This window comes from Muscardinus avellanarius (assembly GCF_963383645.1).
Source record: "Muscardinus avellanarius genome assembly, chromosome: 5".
NCBI classification, from domain to species: Eukaryota; Metazoa; Chordata; class Mammalia; order Rodentia; family Gliridae; genus Muscardinus; species Muscardinus avellanarius.
In genome coordinates, this window is record NC_137790.1 from 87,188,551 (window position 1) to 87,204,698 (window position 16,148).

Consider the following 16,148-nt stretch of genomic DNA (forward strand, 5'->3'; position numbering starts at 1 on the left):
TGTGTCGGTGACCTTTGGTCTCGCCTACTGTCCATGTGGATGATGGTTGACTCCCTTTGGACTCACGGCCTAAGCCCTCGGATCGGGCAGGCTTTAATCTAGCTCTTCTGGCCCATGAGGGAATGTTTACTCTCATTGCTTAGCTCTTTGGTTCTCTGAATGAGAGTGTACAGTTGACACTGCCTTCTCAAGCAGACATCACTATCAAGACTATCTCTGCCTCTATCTGTGTCTTCAGCACTTTATTATTTGATGGTATTACAGCACCTAAGTTGAATTTTCCACTGCCTGTCTTCTATTTACTTTCTGGTCACTTGTCTTCTATGAGTAGTACCCTCCTACTGAGTATGAAGAGATCATTTCTCCTGGGTATGGAGATAGAAAAGCTGATAGAAGAGTAAGAGCACATAAAGTACCTATAGTAGAAGAATTTACAAAGTAAACTGCAGCTGCCTGTTTTGTTGTTTTGTTTTTAATTAGCAATAGACCATATGTGTTTGAACTAGACAATACAGTATGAAAGAGAAAAATAATTTTCCAAAGAAGAAAAATTTTAGAAGGAAAATTTACTCTATTTCTGTGACCTTAGTTAGCTTTCTGTAACTATGACAAAATACCTGAGAAAAACAATTTAAGAAGAAAAGATTTATTTGGGGGCACAGTTTTAGTGTTTCAGTTCATAGTTGGCTGACTCCATTTATTTTAGGCCTACGGTGAAGCAGAACTTCATGGTTGGACATTTGGGAGGCTGAGACCCGACGATCGTGGTTCAAGGACAGCCTCAGCTACTTAGTGAGGCCCTTTGCAACTCAGTGAGACCCGGTTTCAAAATAAAAAATAGGGCTGGGGGTGTAGCTCAGATGCCCCTGGGTTCCATCCCCAGATCTGCAAAAAATAAAATAACTTCATGGTTGGAGAGGATGTGGTGAAACAGAGCTGCTCACCTCATGACAGCCAGGAAGGAGAGGAGAGACAGAGAGAGAGGAAGGGGCCCAGGACAGGATAAATTATACCCTTCCAGGGCATGCACTCATCTCCAAATAGGCCCCACCTACTCCAGATTCCACCACCTCCCAATAGTCCATTCAGTTATGAACCTGTTAATGGGTTACTCCACTGAGAAGGTCACAGCTCTTGTAATCCAATCACTGTGCCAAATCCCACCTCTGAATATTGATGCATTGAGGACCAAGTCCTCAACACATGAGCCTTTGGGAGACATTCCGAATCCAAAGTATAACAATAAGTCACTTTCTGCATACTTTTTAACCAACAGATTAGGCCTATGATTAGTCAAAGTTATTCCTAGTTTCTGGAAATTAATCGGTTGTCAGCGCCTGTTTTTTCTTGTTTTAATATTCATCTTTTTATTTGTTTTTAAATGTATTTGAGAATAAAATTATGAGACAATATATTGGTAAGTGGCTGCTGGTCATTTACCATTTTGAAATGCCAAAATTGTTTCTACAAGTTGGATATGTTCCAAAAATAGTAGGCTAAATGACATTTGCTTGTTCACTAGTAGTTTTACTAAGAGTCATCCTCATCTTTTTTTGCAAAATTACTGAGAATAGATGAGTTTCCTACAAGGAATTGAACTTTTTAAAGGGTTAGGATGTGATCAGAGAGCACGAGCTCCATACTCTAGATTTCTTGGACCACTAATTAATTGTGTCTGTAAAACTCAAGCTTGTGGAGACACCAATGTACAGTTCTTGTCTCTACCATGAAGAGGACGTGGCAACAAAGGGGGTTAATATTTACCATGAAGTGTCATTGGATGCTCTTCTTTTTCTTATCATAGAATCAAAGATGGCTGAGAAGCCAGCACCAGCTAGAAACCAAGTGGCTACAACCTCAATGGGAGTCCCTGCTGCTCAACCTTCCAGCCCAGAATCCCCCATAGTGTACCTGAAGGATGTCGTGTGCTACCTGTCCCTCCTGGAGACGGGGAGACCTCAAGACAAGCTAGAGTGTAAGTGCTCACCCTATCAAAGAGCAGGGTCTAGGGTGTTGTCAGTCATCCCTGGAGATTGACCTGGGATCATGGGTGCGGGTTCTACTTCCCTGAAGGAGGTTTCTTGTCATGCTGCCAATAGTGGTAATAAACAATATTTCCTAGAATCCACCACAGGATGCAGTCCCACTTATCTATACGGTGGGAAAGGCATCTGAAACCTTGGCATTGAAAACCAGAATCTGAGAGATGCTATCAAGGGGTCAAGACTCCTTTCTGTGGCTGACAGGACTTCCTGAAGGCCTCCAATCAGAAAGCTGCTGCTTCTCCTCCTAATGGATTTTTCATATATTCAACATCTGCCCTCTTCCCCTATTTCATAAACAAGCAACTCTAAGAGAAATCTATCCTCTTCACCCCCTAGGATCCCCATGCTGTCTTTTCCTGATCTGTATTCAACCACTGTCTTGATAAGTCTTATTTCCATTTTTTCCTCCAACCCAAGCCCTTTGGTCTCTAAAGAAAGAAGGCTAGTTAATTAGAGTTGGGCTCACTTTTATGGTACTACAAAGATAGTTTCAAAACATATCTTCAGGAGGTAAGAGCTAGGGCAGAAGGAGCATGTAGTCTTGAAGAGGGAAGGTTTCTTGGGCCTCTGGCAGCCTACAGGCATTCTTTCTATAACAGGAGATGATAATGCCTTGTTAAAATATCTTCCATCTTTGCTTCTGCTGGGAACTTAAGTAGACAGGAAGAGGGAAACATACACTTTAGAGCAAAAGTAAAAAATCCAGTTAATGATAAGACTAGTCAACCAAACTTAAACATTAGCAAGGGAAGTCTGCCAAAGGTTAACCCTGCCAGAAACAAAATTAAACAGTTTGCTCATTAGCTGAACTTAAAATCTCCCCCATAGGTCTGAGGTGTTAACAATTGCAAGTCATAAGTGCTAATTTGGTAGCAAATGTAGCAGACTTCTGTTTTCTTCTGGCTAATGTTGAAAGTGAAATGTCAAATTACTTCCATTTAGATGGATTTTGAAATTTAGACATTATATTTGCTACTAACTGCCAAAGGGAATGTGGCCCATTCTCCATATTGGTGACTCTCAGACTGAGTCTTGAAATAGCAATGCAAAAGAACCTTAAGCATTTTGAATTATAGAAAATCTCAAAGGTAGATAAAATAAGAGAGTACAGTGAACATTCGCATACTCCTTACCAGCTTCAATGATTATCAACTCATGGTCAGTCTTGTTTTATTCACTTCCTCTACCTAAGATTATTTTGAAAAAAAAAAATCCAATTATCACATAATTTATCTGTAAATATCTTAGTATGTGCCTCTAAAATTACAGGGTTTTTTTCTTAAATAGAATCACACCACTATTTTCACATCTAAACCACAACACTGTTATCATATATTTAGCCAGTATTCATATTTTCTGAATTACCTTACTTTTTTTTTTTTTTTAACAGTACTGGGGACTGAACCCAGAGGCATTCTACCTCTGAGCTTTACTCCCAGCCCTATTTTTTCTTTTTCTTTTCTTCTCTTTTCTTTTTCTTCTTTTTTTTTTTTTTTTTTTTGTGTGTGTGTGTGTGTGACACTGTGGATGGAACCCAGGGCCATTCTACATGCAAGCTACACTCCCATTCCTATTTTTTATTCTTTATTTTGAAACAGGGTCTCACTAAGTTGCTGAGTAGCCTTGAACCTGCAATCCTCCTGTCTCGGCCTCTCAAGTCCTGGGGTTACAAGTATATGCCACCATCCCCAGCTCTTACATATTTTTAATTGTTTCTTTGAATTGGGATCCACTTAAAGCCTATCGCATGTTGCAATTGGTTATTTTAACTCTTTAGTCTCTTTTAAACTCTTGGTTCTCTCTCTTTCCTTCCTCTCTCTCTCTCTCTCTCTCTCTCTCTCTCTCTCTCTCTCTCTCTCTCAACCCAAGGGTGGTCTACCTCTAAGCTACACCCCCAGCCCTATTTTATTTTTTATTTTAAAACAGGTTTCAGTAAGTTGCTAAAGGCCTTGCTAAGTTGCTGAGGCTGGCCTCAAACCTGTGAGGCCTCTGTCTCAGCCTCTCATATACTGGGATTACAGGCATGTGCCATCATTCCCAGTTTCCCTCTCCATTTCTTGATAATTTTTGTCCTTTTAATATTTTGTTGCAGAATTTTGGTTATTTACTCGGTAGAGTTTTTGTTTTTGTTTTTTAATCACATCAATTTAAATCCTTCCCTAATTTTAATGCTTGAAAACAGATGAAGCTTTAAAAAAAAATGTACATGGCCAGGTGCTGTGACATATTGCTTAATCCCAGTATTTGGGAGGCTGAGACAGGAGGATCACAGGTCCAAGGAACCTCAGGAATTTTTTTTTTTTTTTGGTGGTACTGGGGTTCCTGGAAGCCCTTCCACCTCCGGGCTACACTCCCAGACCTATTTTATATTTTTGAAACAGGGTCTCTTACACCAGCGCGGCTGGCTTCAAACCTGCGCGATCCTCCTGTCTCCGCCTCCCAAGCACGGGGATTACAAGCGTGCGCCACCATGCCCGGCAAACCTCAGCAATTTAACAGGACTCCCAGCAACCTAGCAAGACCCTGCTTCAAAACAAACAAAAAAAAAAAAAAATTTAAGGCTGGGGATTATATTAGAGGCAGAATCCCATCGGGTTCAATCCCCAGCAACACACACACACACACACACACACACCCCAAAATGTGTATTTTGGGAAGTAATAACCTGAAATCTCACTTATTGTCAATGCAATAATGACACTCATCACTGAACACCTTATACTTGTTAAATATTTCACATGCTTTTTTCATTTTAACCTCACAGGAACCCTAGAAGGATGATATGATTATCCTCCTTTTACTCATAAAAAAGCACAGGAGGGTTAAAGACTCGCCAGGGCCACAGCACCACAGTAGCCTGATTGCTCAGCTCTTTCTAGTTCTATTGTGCACAAGCAGTGGGACCACAGGGAGGCCAGAGGAAGACAATCGCGGGAGCCCAGAGTCCTGGAACAATGCTAGTGGGAAGCGCTGTCCTTCTTTGTCATTCAGCCATCTGTTCAGGGAGTGAGCAACATATGCTGAATGTCCCTGACCAGGACATTCTGACCAGGACATTCTGGGGAGTCACAAAGTACTGGAAGGCCATGGTGCTACTTTTAAAGAACCTAGGCTCTGGCCAGGTGCACAACAATGAAAAAAAATATATGAGGTGTGGAGACAAGAAAACATCTAGAGGGAAATGAGGACACAAGGACAACCTGGTGTGACCAGGTAGGTGTGTGCTGAGAGACCCAAAGGGTACATCAGAGCAAGGTTAGCTGGGGCAGGGGGCTTGATAGAGAATGCAAGCAAGATGAGGGGCCTCAGGAATGAAAGGGAAAGGAAGGAATGTTTAGTTCTGCTTCCTGCCCTGTTTAATTCAAGAGCACAGATATCTTTCTCTCTGCCTTTCGGGTAAATGAAATACAGATTCCCAGGTCCTATAAATGAAGATGTACTCTTTAATTCAAATTTCCTTCCCAGATCTTCTTATATATATCATCTCCCTATAGCTAGAACATGAATGAAGATGTTTCCAAATAGTATATTGGTATTTTATTCAGGAATTGAATTTGATTTTTGGGAGGCAGTGCTGGGGATGAAATCCAGGGTTTCACACATTCTAGGCAAGTTCTTACCACTGAGCCACACCCCCAACCCCACATATTGAAATTTTAGGAAAAAAAATATATAGGTTGCCATTTATTTATTTATTTATTTATTTATTTATTTATTTGGGGGAGAGCTGTTTGTGTAGTACTAGGGATTAAACCCAGAGGTGTCTACATCTGAGATACACTCCCGGTTCTTTTTTTTTTTTGGCCAGGGGGGGGGCTGGGGATGGAACCCAGAGGTTTGACCTGTGAGCTATACCCCCTGCCCATTTTTTATTCTTTATTTTGAAACAGGGTCTCACTGAGTTGTAGAGGGCCTCACTAAGTAGCTGAGGCTTCCTGAGAACCACGATCCTCCTGTCTCAGCCTCCCAAATGCTGGGATTACAAGCGTGTGCAACCACGCCCGACTTATTTTATTTTTTAATTTTGAAGCAGGATCTCACTAAGTTGCAGAGCACCTTGTTAAGCTGCTGAGGCTGACTGCAAATCTGTGATCCTCCTGCCTCAGCCTCCCAAGTACTGGGATTACACACATGCACCACCATGCTGGGCTCAGGTTGAGCATTTCTAATCTAAAAATCCAAAATCAAGAATGCTACAAAATCCAAAACTTTTTGAGCTTTGATATAATACCACAGTGGACAATTCCATACTTAACTTCATGTGATGAGTCACAGTCAAAATGTAAACATGCCAAAAATATTATATAAAATTACCTTCAGATTATGTGTATAAGGCATATGTAAGACATAGGTGAATTTTGTGTTTAGAATTGACTCCTATTCTCCAAATTTTTATTATGTATATGCAAATACTTCAAGAAAATTTAAATCCCAAACTGGAAACACTTCTGATGCCAAGCATATAAGATAGGGCTACACAACCTATAATAGCATCCATAGTAGTAATTACCTCATAAGATTGTCACTGAGGATTAAGTAATGATGAAGTATATATGACAGTACTTGATATATATTAAATTCTATATTTAAATGTTCATAATTTTTAAAATAGCATCTGTTGAGTGTTTTGTCCATTCCAAGCACTAACCATTTGATGTATCTGTTATATATTAATTCTCATAATAACCCTAGAAGTACTTTATTTTCCATATTACACATAGAGAACAGCCCAAAGAAGTGATATAACTTGTTTGACTTCCCAGAAGTGGTAGAGCAAGCCAGGTTTTCAATCTGCCTAACCCCTCACTCTTTCTATGTGCAATGCAAGCAAAGGCCCAGCTACAATGCTGTCTCTATCCCACCACCCTCAAGGCATTCGCCTTCAGTTGTGTTTTCATGATGCAGAGAGGTATGAACCTCCAGAGATCATACTTTCATCTGGGTCTCAGCAGCCCCAGAGTTACTGCCTGGACAGGTCTGGAAGCCGGATGGCTTGATTCTCCTTCCTCATCTCCTCCTCCATATAAGGGAGTCAGACCCTGTGCCCTGCAGGGAAGTGAACTGGCTATGACAGCCTTCGCCCAGTGATGACCAGAACCGATCTAAAAGATTCAGTAGCACGAAAGCCTCAGCCTATGCCTGGTCTCTGGAGGACACCTCAAGCCTGACCTCCTTGTTTCTTGCAGTCATGTTTCGTCTCTATGATTCGGATGAGAACGGACTCCTAGACCAAGCGGTAAGCTCTTGCTCCAGCTATCCCTCCTGGATCTGAGAAAGGCTGGGGGAGTGGGAAGGAGCTGGAGGAGGAATCTGAGATTTCTCCTTTCCATTTTTATGGGAACTGCAATGTCTCTGTAAGGGTTTCAGAAATCTGAATAGAACCCCTCACCATCTATTTCCAAAGACCAGCCTTGCAGAGTGAACTTACCATTTGCTTTTTTATTCCTGAAACCTGGGATCATAAAATCTCAGAATAGGTATTTTTTTTAAGTTCATCTCACATAACTTCACCATTCATAAACTCCCCCTGGAATTTCCTCCTATAGCTAAGGACCAAGAGGAGGGGCCCAGGGGGGAAAGAAGACCAAGGCAGGAGGGCAAGAAGAAGGGAGGTGACGCTAGTGTGCTTTGGCATCTGCTTTGCCTTCCTCCCATAGGCCAGGGCACCAGCCTAGGAGTCTGGCACCCGATCTCATCCCACTGGACCTGGGAAAGTCTGATAATCACCTCGACCCATCAGGAAGAGGCAGAGACCACTCAGGGACCCCAGAGTGAGAGGATTCGGAATAGAAAAGGAAGAAGGCAGAGAAGGAGGAGGCACATGAAGTCAGACTGGCCCTGTGGTCTTGACTGGCAGTGTGACTCAGAGCTCATTAATGGAAAGACCATGGGGTTGAACTCTGTGGGGCTGAGCCAGACCAGAGGGAAGAAGGAAGAGAACAGTCCACAGGCCAACTGAATCATCCCAACTCCCTCAAGCCCACTGCCTCTACAGGATCCCTCCAGCCACATCACAATGCTGAGGGTTGAGGCATTTGAGGGAGCAACCACAAAATCACAGGCTCTCGAAGCAACTTGCCTACTGAGTGTCTACCGCATGTCAAGCACTGTCCTGAGCATCAGTGTAGCCCACTGACAAAATTCCATTTCCTCATGCGGTTTCTTGTGACCATCTTCTAGCTCCTGAGCTTTACGGTCGAGACAGAAACTCGGTCGAGACATGGTGTGTTGTGCTGGCTGCTCTACACACTCCACCCTGCCTGTCTTCCCACTGGCTCTGACTTTGAGTTTGGCTGCTGAGATTGCATCTTTGGTTATCTCCCCTTGATATTATTCTCCCCTGGTGTTTTCTAGGAGCTGGACCGCATTGTCAACCAGATGCTACATATCGCCCAGTACCTGGAGTGGGATCCCACTGAGCTAAGGCCTGTGAGTTTCTGAAGTATGGTGTGACTTCAGATGAGCTTTCCAGATGAGAGGGGGAACTCAGGACACATGTGCAAATGCTCACTGCACAGGGGCTCCCAGGCCTGTCTTCTTACCAGCAGCTTCTTTGGGGCTGATAGGAAAAATGCAGGTGGAAGCAGCAAAAGGTGCAGCGATAATGGCAGTCATAATCCCTCTAACCCTTCCATCAGAGCTAAGATTTTATAGCAGAAATTCATGGATTAAGGCATTTACAGCCAGAAACAATTTGAGGTTTTTAATAATCACCATATACTAATAAAACTAGTTGCATTTGGGGAGCTCCTATATATTACACACTTCATATACATTTTCTCTAATCCTCACTTTAGTTCTACAAACATAGTGTCATCATTTCTACTCTGAGATCCCCAAGAGTTGGGCTGACATGCCCAAGGCCACACTGTCAGATCAGGGCAGGGACAGACCTAGAACCCTGGTCTCCTTGCTCCGGGTCTGGCTCCTCGCTGCTCTACTCATTCTGAATAAGAAGGGAGATGGGTAAAGAAGAAAGCAGATGATGTAGAATCGAAGAAAAAGCAGAGACCAGAGGGAGGTGGGAAAATCAAGGATGAAAATGGACAGTTGTTGCTCTGTGGATTCCACAGATATTGAAGGAGATGTTGCAAGGAATGGACTACGACCAGGATGGCTACGTGTCTCTAGAGGAATGGGTCCATGGAGGGATGACCACCATCCCCCTGCTGGTGCTCCTCGGAATGGACGACTCTGTAAGTCAAAAAGCTGGAGTCCAAAGATTCCTTGCCACTCAGGAACATGGGAATCCATGTTAATATCTGTGCCTTCTGTGTCGCACCTCTCTATGCTTATCCCTTTTTCCTATACATACCCAAAATATATTCACTCGACAGACATTTGCTAAATGCTGCTGTTGCTGGAGGAAGAGGAGAAGGAGACTGAATTCAGGGGCATTCTACCCCTGAGCTACATTCCCAGCCCTATTTTTTTTTTTACTTTAAAACAGGGCCTCACTAAGGTGCTGGCCTCAAACCTGAAATCCTCCTGTCTCAGCTCCTAAGTGCTGGGGATACAGGCATGTGCCTCCACACCCAGGCTACTGAGTTGTTTATTATTAAATTAAAATTATTTTTCTGCATGCTTTGTGAGATGCAAATACAAAATTTGCCTGCAAGAGGTTTATACTCAACTAGGCAAAAGGGAAAGGATACTCCAAGAAAGGACCCATCTTTTCGACAAATTGTAGTCGAAAATGCTAAGAGAATTGAGAACGAAAAGAGGGGAAAGGAAGGTGCTTTCATGAATGATCTCTTATTTAAAAATCAAAACTACCAGATAAGGTAAATATTTCTATCCCGATTTATATAGACGGAAAACTGAGGATCTGAGCCTAAGGAGCAAAAGAAGGAGCCAGGATTTGCACCTGACTCCAAAACTCCTGCCTTTTCTAACATGAAAGTGATAGCAGGAAGAAATCGTGGAGGATGTTTAACCTATCTCTGAAGAACGCACACAATTTTGACATATCCTTCTTGAGAGTAAAGCTCAGGTGGAAAGACTTAGGGGATGTTTGATGTGGCTTTGAAGGCTGAGCATGACTTGACTGGTGGAAGAGAGCAGAAGAGAAAAGCTGGAGGGCAGAACAACTTATCAAAGACCCAAATGAAGGGGATTTAGGAAATCTCACTATTAGGCAGAGTTCAGGATATATGTAAAGGTTTAATGAGAAATCAGTGGTTATTGTAGCCTGCCTCTGACCAAGTCAGTTACTGCATTTCCTCCTTCTTTACCAGCTGAACTAAATTCCACACGAGAGGTAGGAAGGTGAGAACTGGCAGAAGCATACACATGACATTCAGCCTTCACCAGAACAGTCACACAGGTTGTATGACAACACCGCGTGGAGATTTCTGAAATGAACTAGGACAGGAAGTGAAGTGCAGTCAGATTGGCTTAGCTGAACGAGGTCTCCCTATCTCCCCAGCAGCCCTGTAATTTAGGATTGAAGCTGAGCCTTCATTTCCAAAACCTGGGAGCTAAGAGCCCTGCATTCGGCTTGTGGCATGTCTAGTTCTTTCAAGTGCTGAGCAGAAATCGAGGAACCTGGATCTACACAACTCTCTTCTTATTACTTAAAGCCATAGAAAGTCAGAGCTGGAAAAGACCTTCAATGTCCTTGTTTATCCCTTTCATTTTATAAATAAGCTGAGATCCAGAGAAGTAAAGGATTTGCCCATGGCTATGCATCACATTTATACCAGAGACCATCTCTTGCCAGAAAGCTATACATCCAAAACCCACACAAGCTGGGACCTGGGGGTGCTCAGATGAGTAGATAGACTTCTGCTAGCAATGCTCACTCAGGATTATATTCAGATCAAGATGGAAGTTCTATTTGGGTGTTGGTTTTTATCTTTGTTTTTTCTCATTTGGAGAATTGAGATGAGACATTTTAATCACAATTTCTGTTTTCTGCTCTATTTTGGAGTTGGTGAGGTACAAAATGCCACTAACTCTGCACGGGAAAAAAAACCCTCTGTCTCCCAGCTAGAAGACAGAGAACCTATTGCTTCAACACTCTCCCCAGTGTCTCCCCTAAATGCCAAATCAGCTTTGTAAAAAACCATAATTTATATCAGAAAGGTGGCAAACAAAAATAAATGCAAGCTTAATTTTATCAATCAGAATTCTATGCCTTGATTTTAAAATATGTACTAAATACGTTTTTAACATGTAATATTTGGCGTTCTAAAGAAAGCCTCTCCTATCAATGTCTTGAATGTTCCGTTATTTGTTTGACATTTTCACGCCCACATATGGCCACTGAGAATTCTGGTCATCTGTGAAGAGGACGTATGCAAACACTGCCTCCGGTGAAGTTGTGGCAGTGGCCTCAAATCCAGTGAGCTCAGGAAGCTTACTACTATGCTCAGCAGCATCCAGTGTGTAGAAATGAAAGAACCACATGATGGTGCTGTAACCCAAGCAGAAATGCTTCTTACTTCCAAGTCACCACCCATTTGTTTCTTCTATCTATAAAAGTAGTAGCCAGGAAAGAGGAGTTAGCTAATTGACTTAGCTAATAGAAGAATTTTCAGATAAGATGATGGTCCTTTAGCATGGTTCTTTTGAAGAAAGAATAATTTCCCTTTTATACATGAAGGAAAGCCCTAGGTTATGAAGGGAGGAGATGGGTATGGAAGGAGCGTGGACCCTGAGGCCAGCCAGAGCCCCCAATTTGACTACTAGCTCTATTACTTATTCACCCAGAGATTTCAGTCTAGTTATATGATTTCCCCAAGTCTCTATTTCTCGTCTTAAAACAGGAGTGAATCTCCTTCTTACTCATAAATACACACTCTTTAGCTCTGTTTGTGTCCTCCAGTGTCTGGTATGGAGTAGGAATTTAATAAAAGTTTTCATTTACAATGTGTCTGGCAGTGGCTTAGGAACTGTACTTATTTTATTTAATTCTATAAGACTCAGGTCTTAGAAGAAACAGAGTTTTCAGATAATGAGAAAGAGTTTCACCTGGCCCAAAGAAGGAAACCAACATCTGGAAAAGTGAACATCTGGGGGGCCCTAAGCAGAGCCAGCCTGGCTGAGGCGGGGAGTGCACAATATAGGTGCCCAAAGTAAGAGTTGGACTTGAATCCAGCATGTTGGACTCTCTGTCCCTGACCATCAGCCCTCATCACCTCACTGTCATAGCTAATACTGCCTTTCAGATCAACCCAAGAGTTACTCTTGTGATAGCGTCCATGAGAAAGCTTCAGCAATAGGATATGGAAGGGGGCGTCCCTAAGCCACAACCTGGAGCCTCCCTGTGCTACCAGGGGCTGGAAGGTGGGAAACCTGGTGTTCCAGGGAAGGCTTTGTTGTGCTGTGGTTTATCAAGTAGACAAGGATGATTTCGCTTCTGAGTCAGATCAGAAGGAAATGACTTCTCTTTCTGGCTTACTCTTTACTTTTACTATTTTATCTGTATGCAGAAGATTGGCTACAAGAACTACACTGTTTTTACTATGTTTTCCCAATTATCACACTAATATGTGCTCACATAGGAAATATGGAAAATAGAGAAGAAATCAGAAATTATAAAATAAAATTAATGCGTAGGACTTCTAGCTATAACTAAATTCTGTTAATAGGTTAGTGGTATTTATTCCCATCAAAGATCTTAGGCTGGGCATGGTGGCCCATTTCTGTAATCCCAGTCTTGGGAAGCTGAGACAGACGGATTACAGGTTTGAAGCCGGCCTCAGAAAAATAGCAAAACTCTCAGAAACCTACTGAAAGCTTGTTTCCAAACAAAAAAAAATATATATATATCAATTAAAAAAGGGCTGAAAGTATAGCTCAGAGGTAGAATGCCTCTGGGTTCAATCCCCAGTACCACAAAGATCTTAGTGTGTAAAGCTAAAATCATGTTGTCAAACTTAGAGTCTGAGTTTTTTCACTTAGCAATATATAAGCACATACTCATGCAATTAGTTAATTATATAAATCTTTTTGACTGCCACCTAACATTGTCATATGAATTTACCACAATTAACCTTTTAGTAATTTGGAGACCTTTAGAACATTTTCAGTTTTTAGTTATATAATACCAGATTTGCCAGGTGTGGTGGTACACGCTTGGAATCCCAGCATTCAGGAGGCAGAAACCAGAGGATCGCGGTTCACGGACAGCCTCAGCTACTTAGCAAGGCCCTTTGCAACTCATTGAGACCCTGTTTCAAAAATAAAAAGACTATAAAATAGGGCTGGGGATGTAGCTCGGAGGTAGAATTCCCCTGGCCTATCCCCAGTACTGCAATAATAATAATAATAATAATAATAATAATAATAATAATGATGATGATGATGATGATGATGATGCCGGGTTAAACATCTGACAGAACACAAAAATGCTCATCTGTCCTTTAAAAATTATTTCTTTAGGATAGAGTCCAAGAAAGAAAATTTGCAAGTAAAAGATTATAAGTATTTAACAGATCTTTAGATAGATAAAAGATAGAAGCCAGGCGTAGTGGCGCCCACTTGTGATCCCAGCATTTGGGAGGCTGAGACAAGAGGATTGCAGTTCACGGACAGCCTCAGCTACTTAGTGAGGCCCTCTGCAACTCAGTGAAACCCTCTTTCAAAATAAAGAACAAAAAATAGGGCTGGGGGTGCAGCTCAGAGGTAGAATGCCCCTGGGTTCCCAGTACAGCAAAAAACAAAAAAGATAGGTAGATGGATAGTTTAGATTAGATAGATCATAGATTAGATAGATAGATGATAGATGGATGATAGACAGATATTCTGCACACACACACACACACACACACACACACACACACATTCAGGTATTCCTTATTTTAATATTTGTTAATTTTAGAAAATACCAATAATGTTTTGTTTGTGTTTGAGACAATTTTTTTAAAGTGGTACTGGGGGTGGAACCCAGGGCTTTCTACCTCCAGGCTATACTCCCAGACCTATTTTACATTTTATTTTGAAACAGAGTCTCACTAAATTGCTGAGAGCCTCACTAAGTAGCTGAGGCTAGCTTCAAACCTGTGCAATCCTCCTGTCTCAGCCTCCCAAGCGCAGGGATTACAAGCGTGCACCACCATGCCCGGCTCTGAGACAATGTTTTAAATGGGTAACTTACCTTCCAGACATGAGAAGAGTGTCTTATTTAGAAAAAAGAACATGCACAGACATCCCTGGCTTCCTCTAGCTGGGGGCTGCCAGCTCAGGTCTCACCTCCTGTTACCCCTGCAGAGCTCCAAGGGGGACGGCAGGCATGCCTGGACCATGAAGCACTTTAAGAAGCCAACATATTGCAACTTCTGCCACGTCATGCTGATGGGTGTTCGGAAGCAAGGCCTGTGCTGCATTTGTGAGTAAACTTCCTTCAAGCCCCTTCCCCCGGGCACTGTGCTGCTCTACACGTGGCTGGTTGAGCCGTTCCAGGAAAATCTAGTTATTTCTGCTTCTGAGCTTGAGAGATCACTTCTTGTTCCAGCATCAGGGAATAAAGGAAGACCTCTTGTGTCCTGACTCTGAATCAAATCAACAAGGCTTATACTATTGCTACAGACATGGGCCACTGATCCCCTAGAAAAAAGTATGAAAGTTCATACATTATTAAACATCATCTCAGTAGCCGGGCGTGGTGGCGCACGCTTGTAATCCCCGCACGTGGGAGGCAGAGACAGGAGGATGACGCAGGTTAGAAGCCATCCGCGCCCGCGCTGGCTTAGGAGACCCTGTTTCCAAATAAAAATGTAAAAAATAGGTCTGGGAGTTTAGCCCGGAAGTAGAAGGGCTTCCAGGAACCCCAGTACCACCAAAAACAAACAAACAAACAAACAAACATCATCTCATACTAATTTTACTTGGGGTTTTTACCCAGTGTTTATTTCAGGTGTGTTTGGAGAAATCTGTTCTTTTGTTTTTCTATTAGTCAAGCACATATTCTATATTCTGTAAATGCAGTGGGAATTAAAATTATGCATTTGTTCCTTTTTATAATCTATTTAATAAAGTCAGAGGGAAAGGATGGAAGCAATCACAAGTGAGAGGAGAAAAAGGAGAGAGGAAAGCTAAAAAAATAGATGGAGAGGAAGGAGAAAGGATGATGTAGGAAAGAATGGGCTGTGGGGAGCATGAGGAGAGGGAAGGGGCCACAAGGAGAAGGCTTTGCGGGGGACAGAGTATGTGGTATGCGGAGCCCTGTCAACTGCCTCATTACTGGGCGAGAGCCCACCAGGGAGGACCTCAGTGTGGTCCAGATCTCCAAAGTATTTCCTCTGAAGTGTGCATGTGACCTTGACAAAGTTATTTCTTCAGTGAAGCTGGGCCCACTGTCCACTACGAGCAAACACTGGCTGGCCAAAGAAGTCCGCAGATCTTCCCAGCCCCACTCAAATTCACCTCTTGCCCACTTTTAACATTTTTATACACTTTTATTGGTGCATTGTAGTATCGTATCATAATGTAAATCACGGTATAGTGACATACATGCACTGGGAGGCCCCCCTCACTTTTTCATCCACCTACTCACATTGCTATTAGGTTCCAGGCCTCTGGGCCTCTGCTATTTGCATAATAGTAGTAACAGGCGCTGGCCTAGGGAGCAGGTTCACACTCCCCTTTCAGGGGACATTTTCCTGCTGCATTCATTGCCCAGAGGAAAGCAGTGTGCCAAGGCAGAGAAGTAGAACTGAAGATAACTGGGGGCTCCTGCTGAAGAAACAGTGGTTGGTGGTTGACTTCTCATTAGAGGAGGCCATTTCCACATGGCCCTCACTGGCCACCAGCAGGAGGTACAGGCCCTGACTGGGTAGGAACAGCTTGACCTTTCCTAGGTACTCACTCACAAGCACCTTCCTTATTTTTGTTTTTCTTTTCAGACTGTAAATACACTGTCCATGAACGTTGTGTATCCAAAAATATTCCTGGGTGTGTCAAAACGTACTCAAAAGCCAAAAGGACTGGCGAGGTTGGTGACACCTATTACCTTGTTCTTCTGCATGCTGCATCCAGGGAAACATATCCATCACCATGGACTCCCAGGCACAAAGGGGCTCTGGGAGCTTCCTCCAGTTCCTTCTCTGCCTTGACGACCACCCTTAAACCATCCCATTCTTCCATCAATCCATTCAG

At 42.6% G+C, this 16,148-nt stretch overlaps 1 protein-coding gene across 1 annotated transcript in view; it reads left to right on the forward strand.

Moving 5' to 3' along the window:
- The window catches only part of DGKG (diacylglycerol kinase gamma), a gene marked incomplete at both ends in the record, with an annotated part of 164,082 nt that overhangs the window by 27,458 nt on the left and 120,476 nt on the right, over nucleotides 1-16,148 (forward strand). The window contains 6 exon segments of the mRNA XM_080696557.1: nucleotides 1,805-1,975; nucleotides 7,232-7,281; nucleotides 8,400-8,474; nucleotides 9,119-9,241; nucleotides 14,262-14,379; nucleotides 15,896-15,984. Coding sequence (XP_080552683.1) covers nucleotides 1,805-1,975; nucleotides 7,232-7,281; nucleotides 8,400-8,474; nucleotides 9,119-9,241; nucleotides 14,262-14,379; nucleotides 15,896-15,984 — 626 coding nt within the window.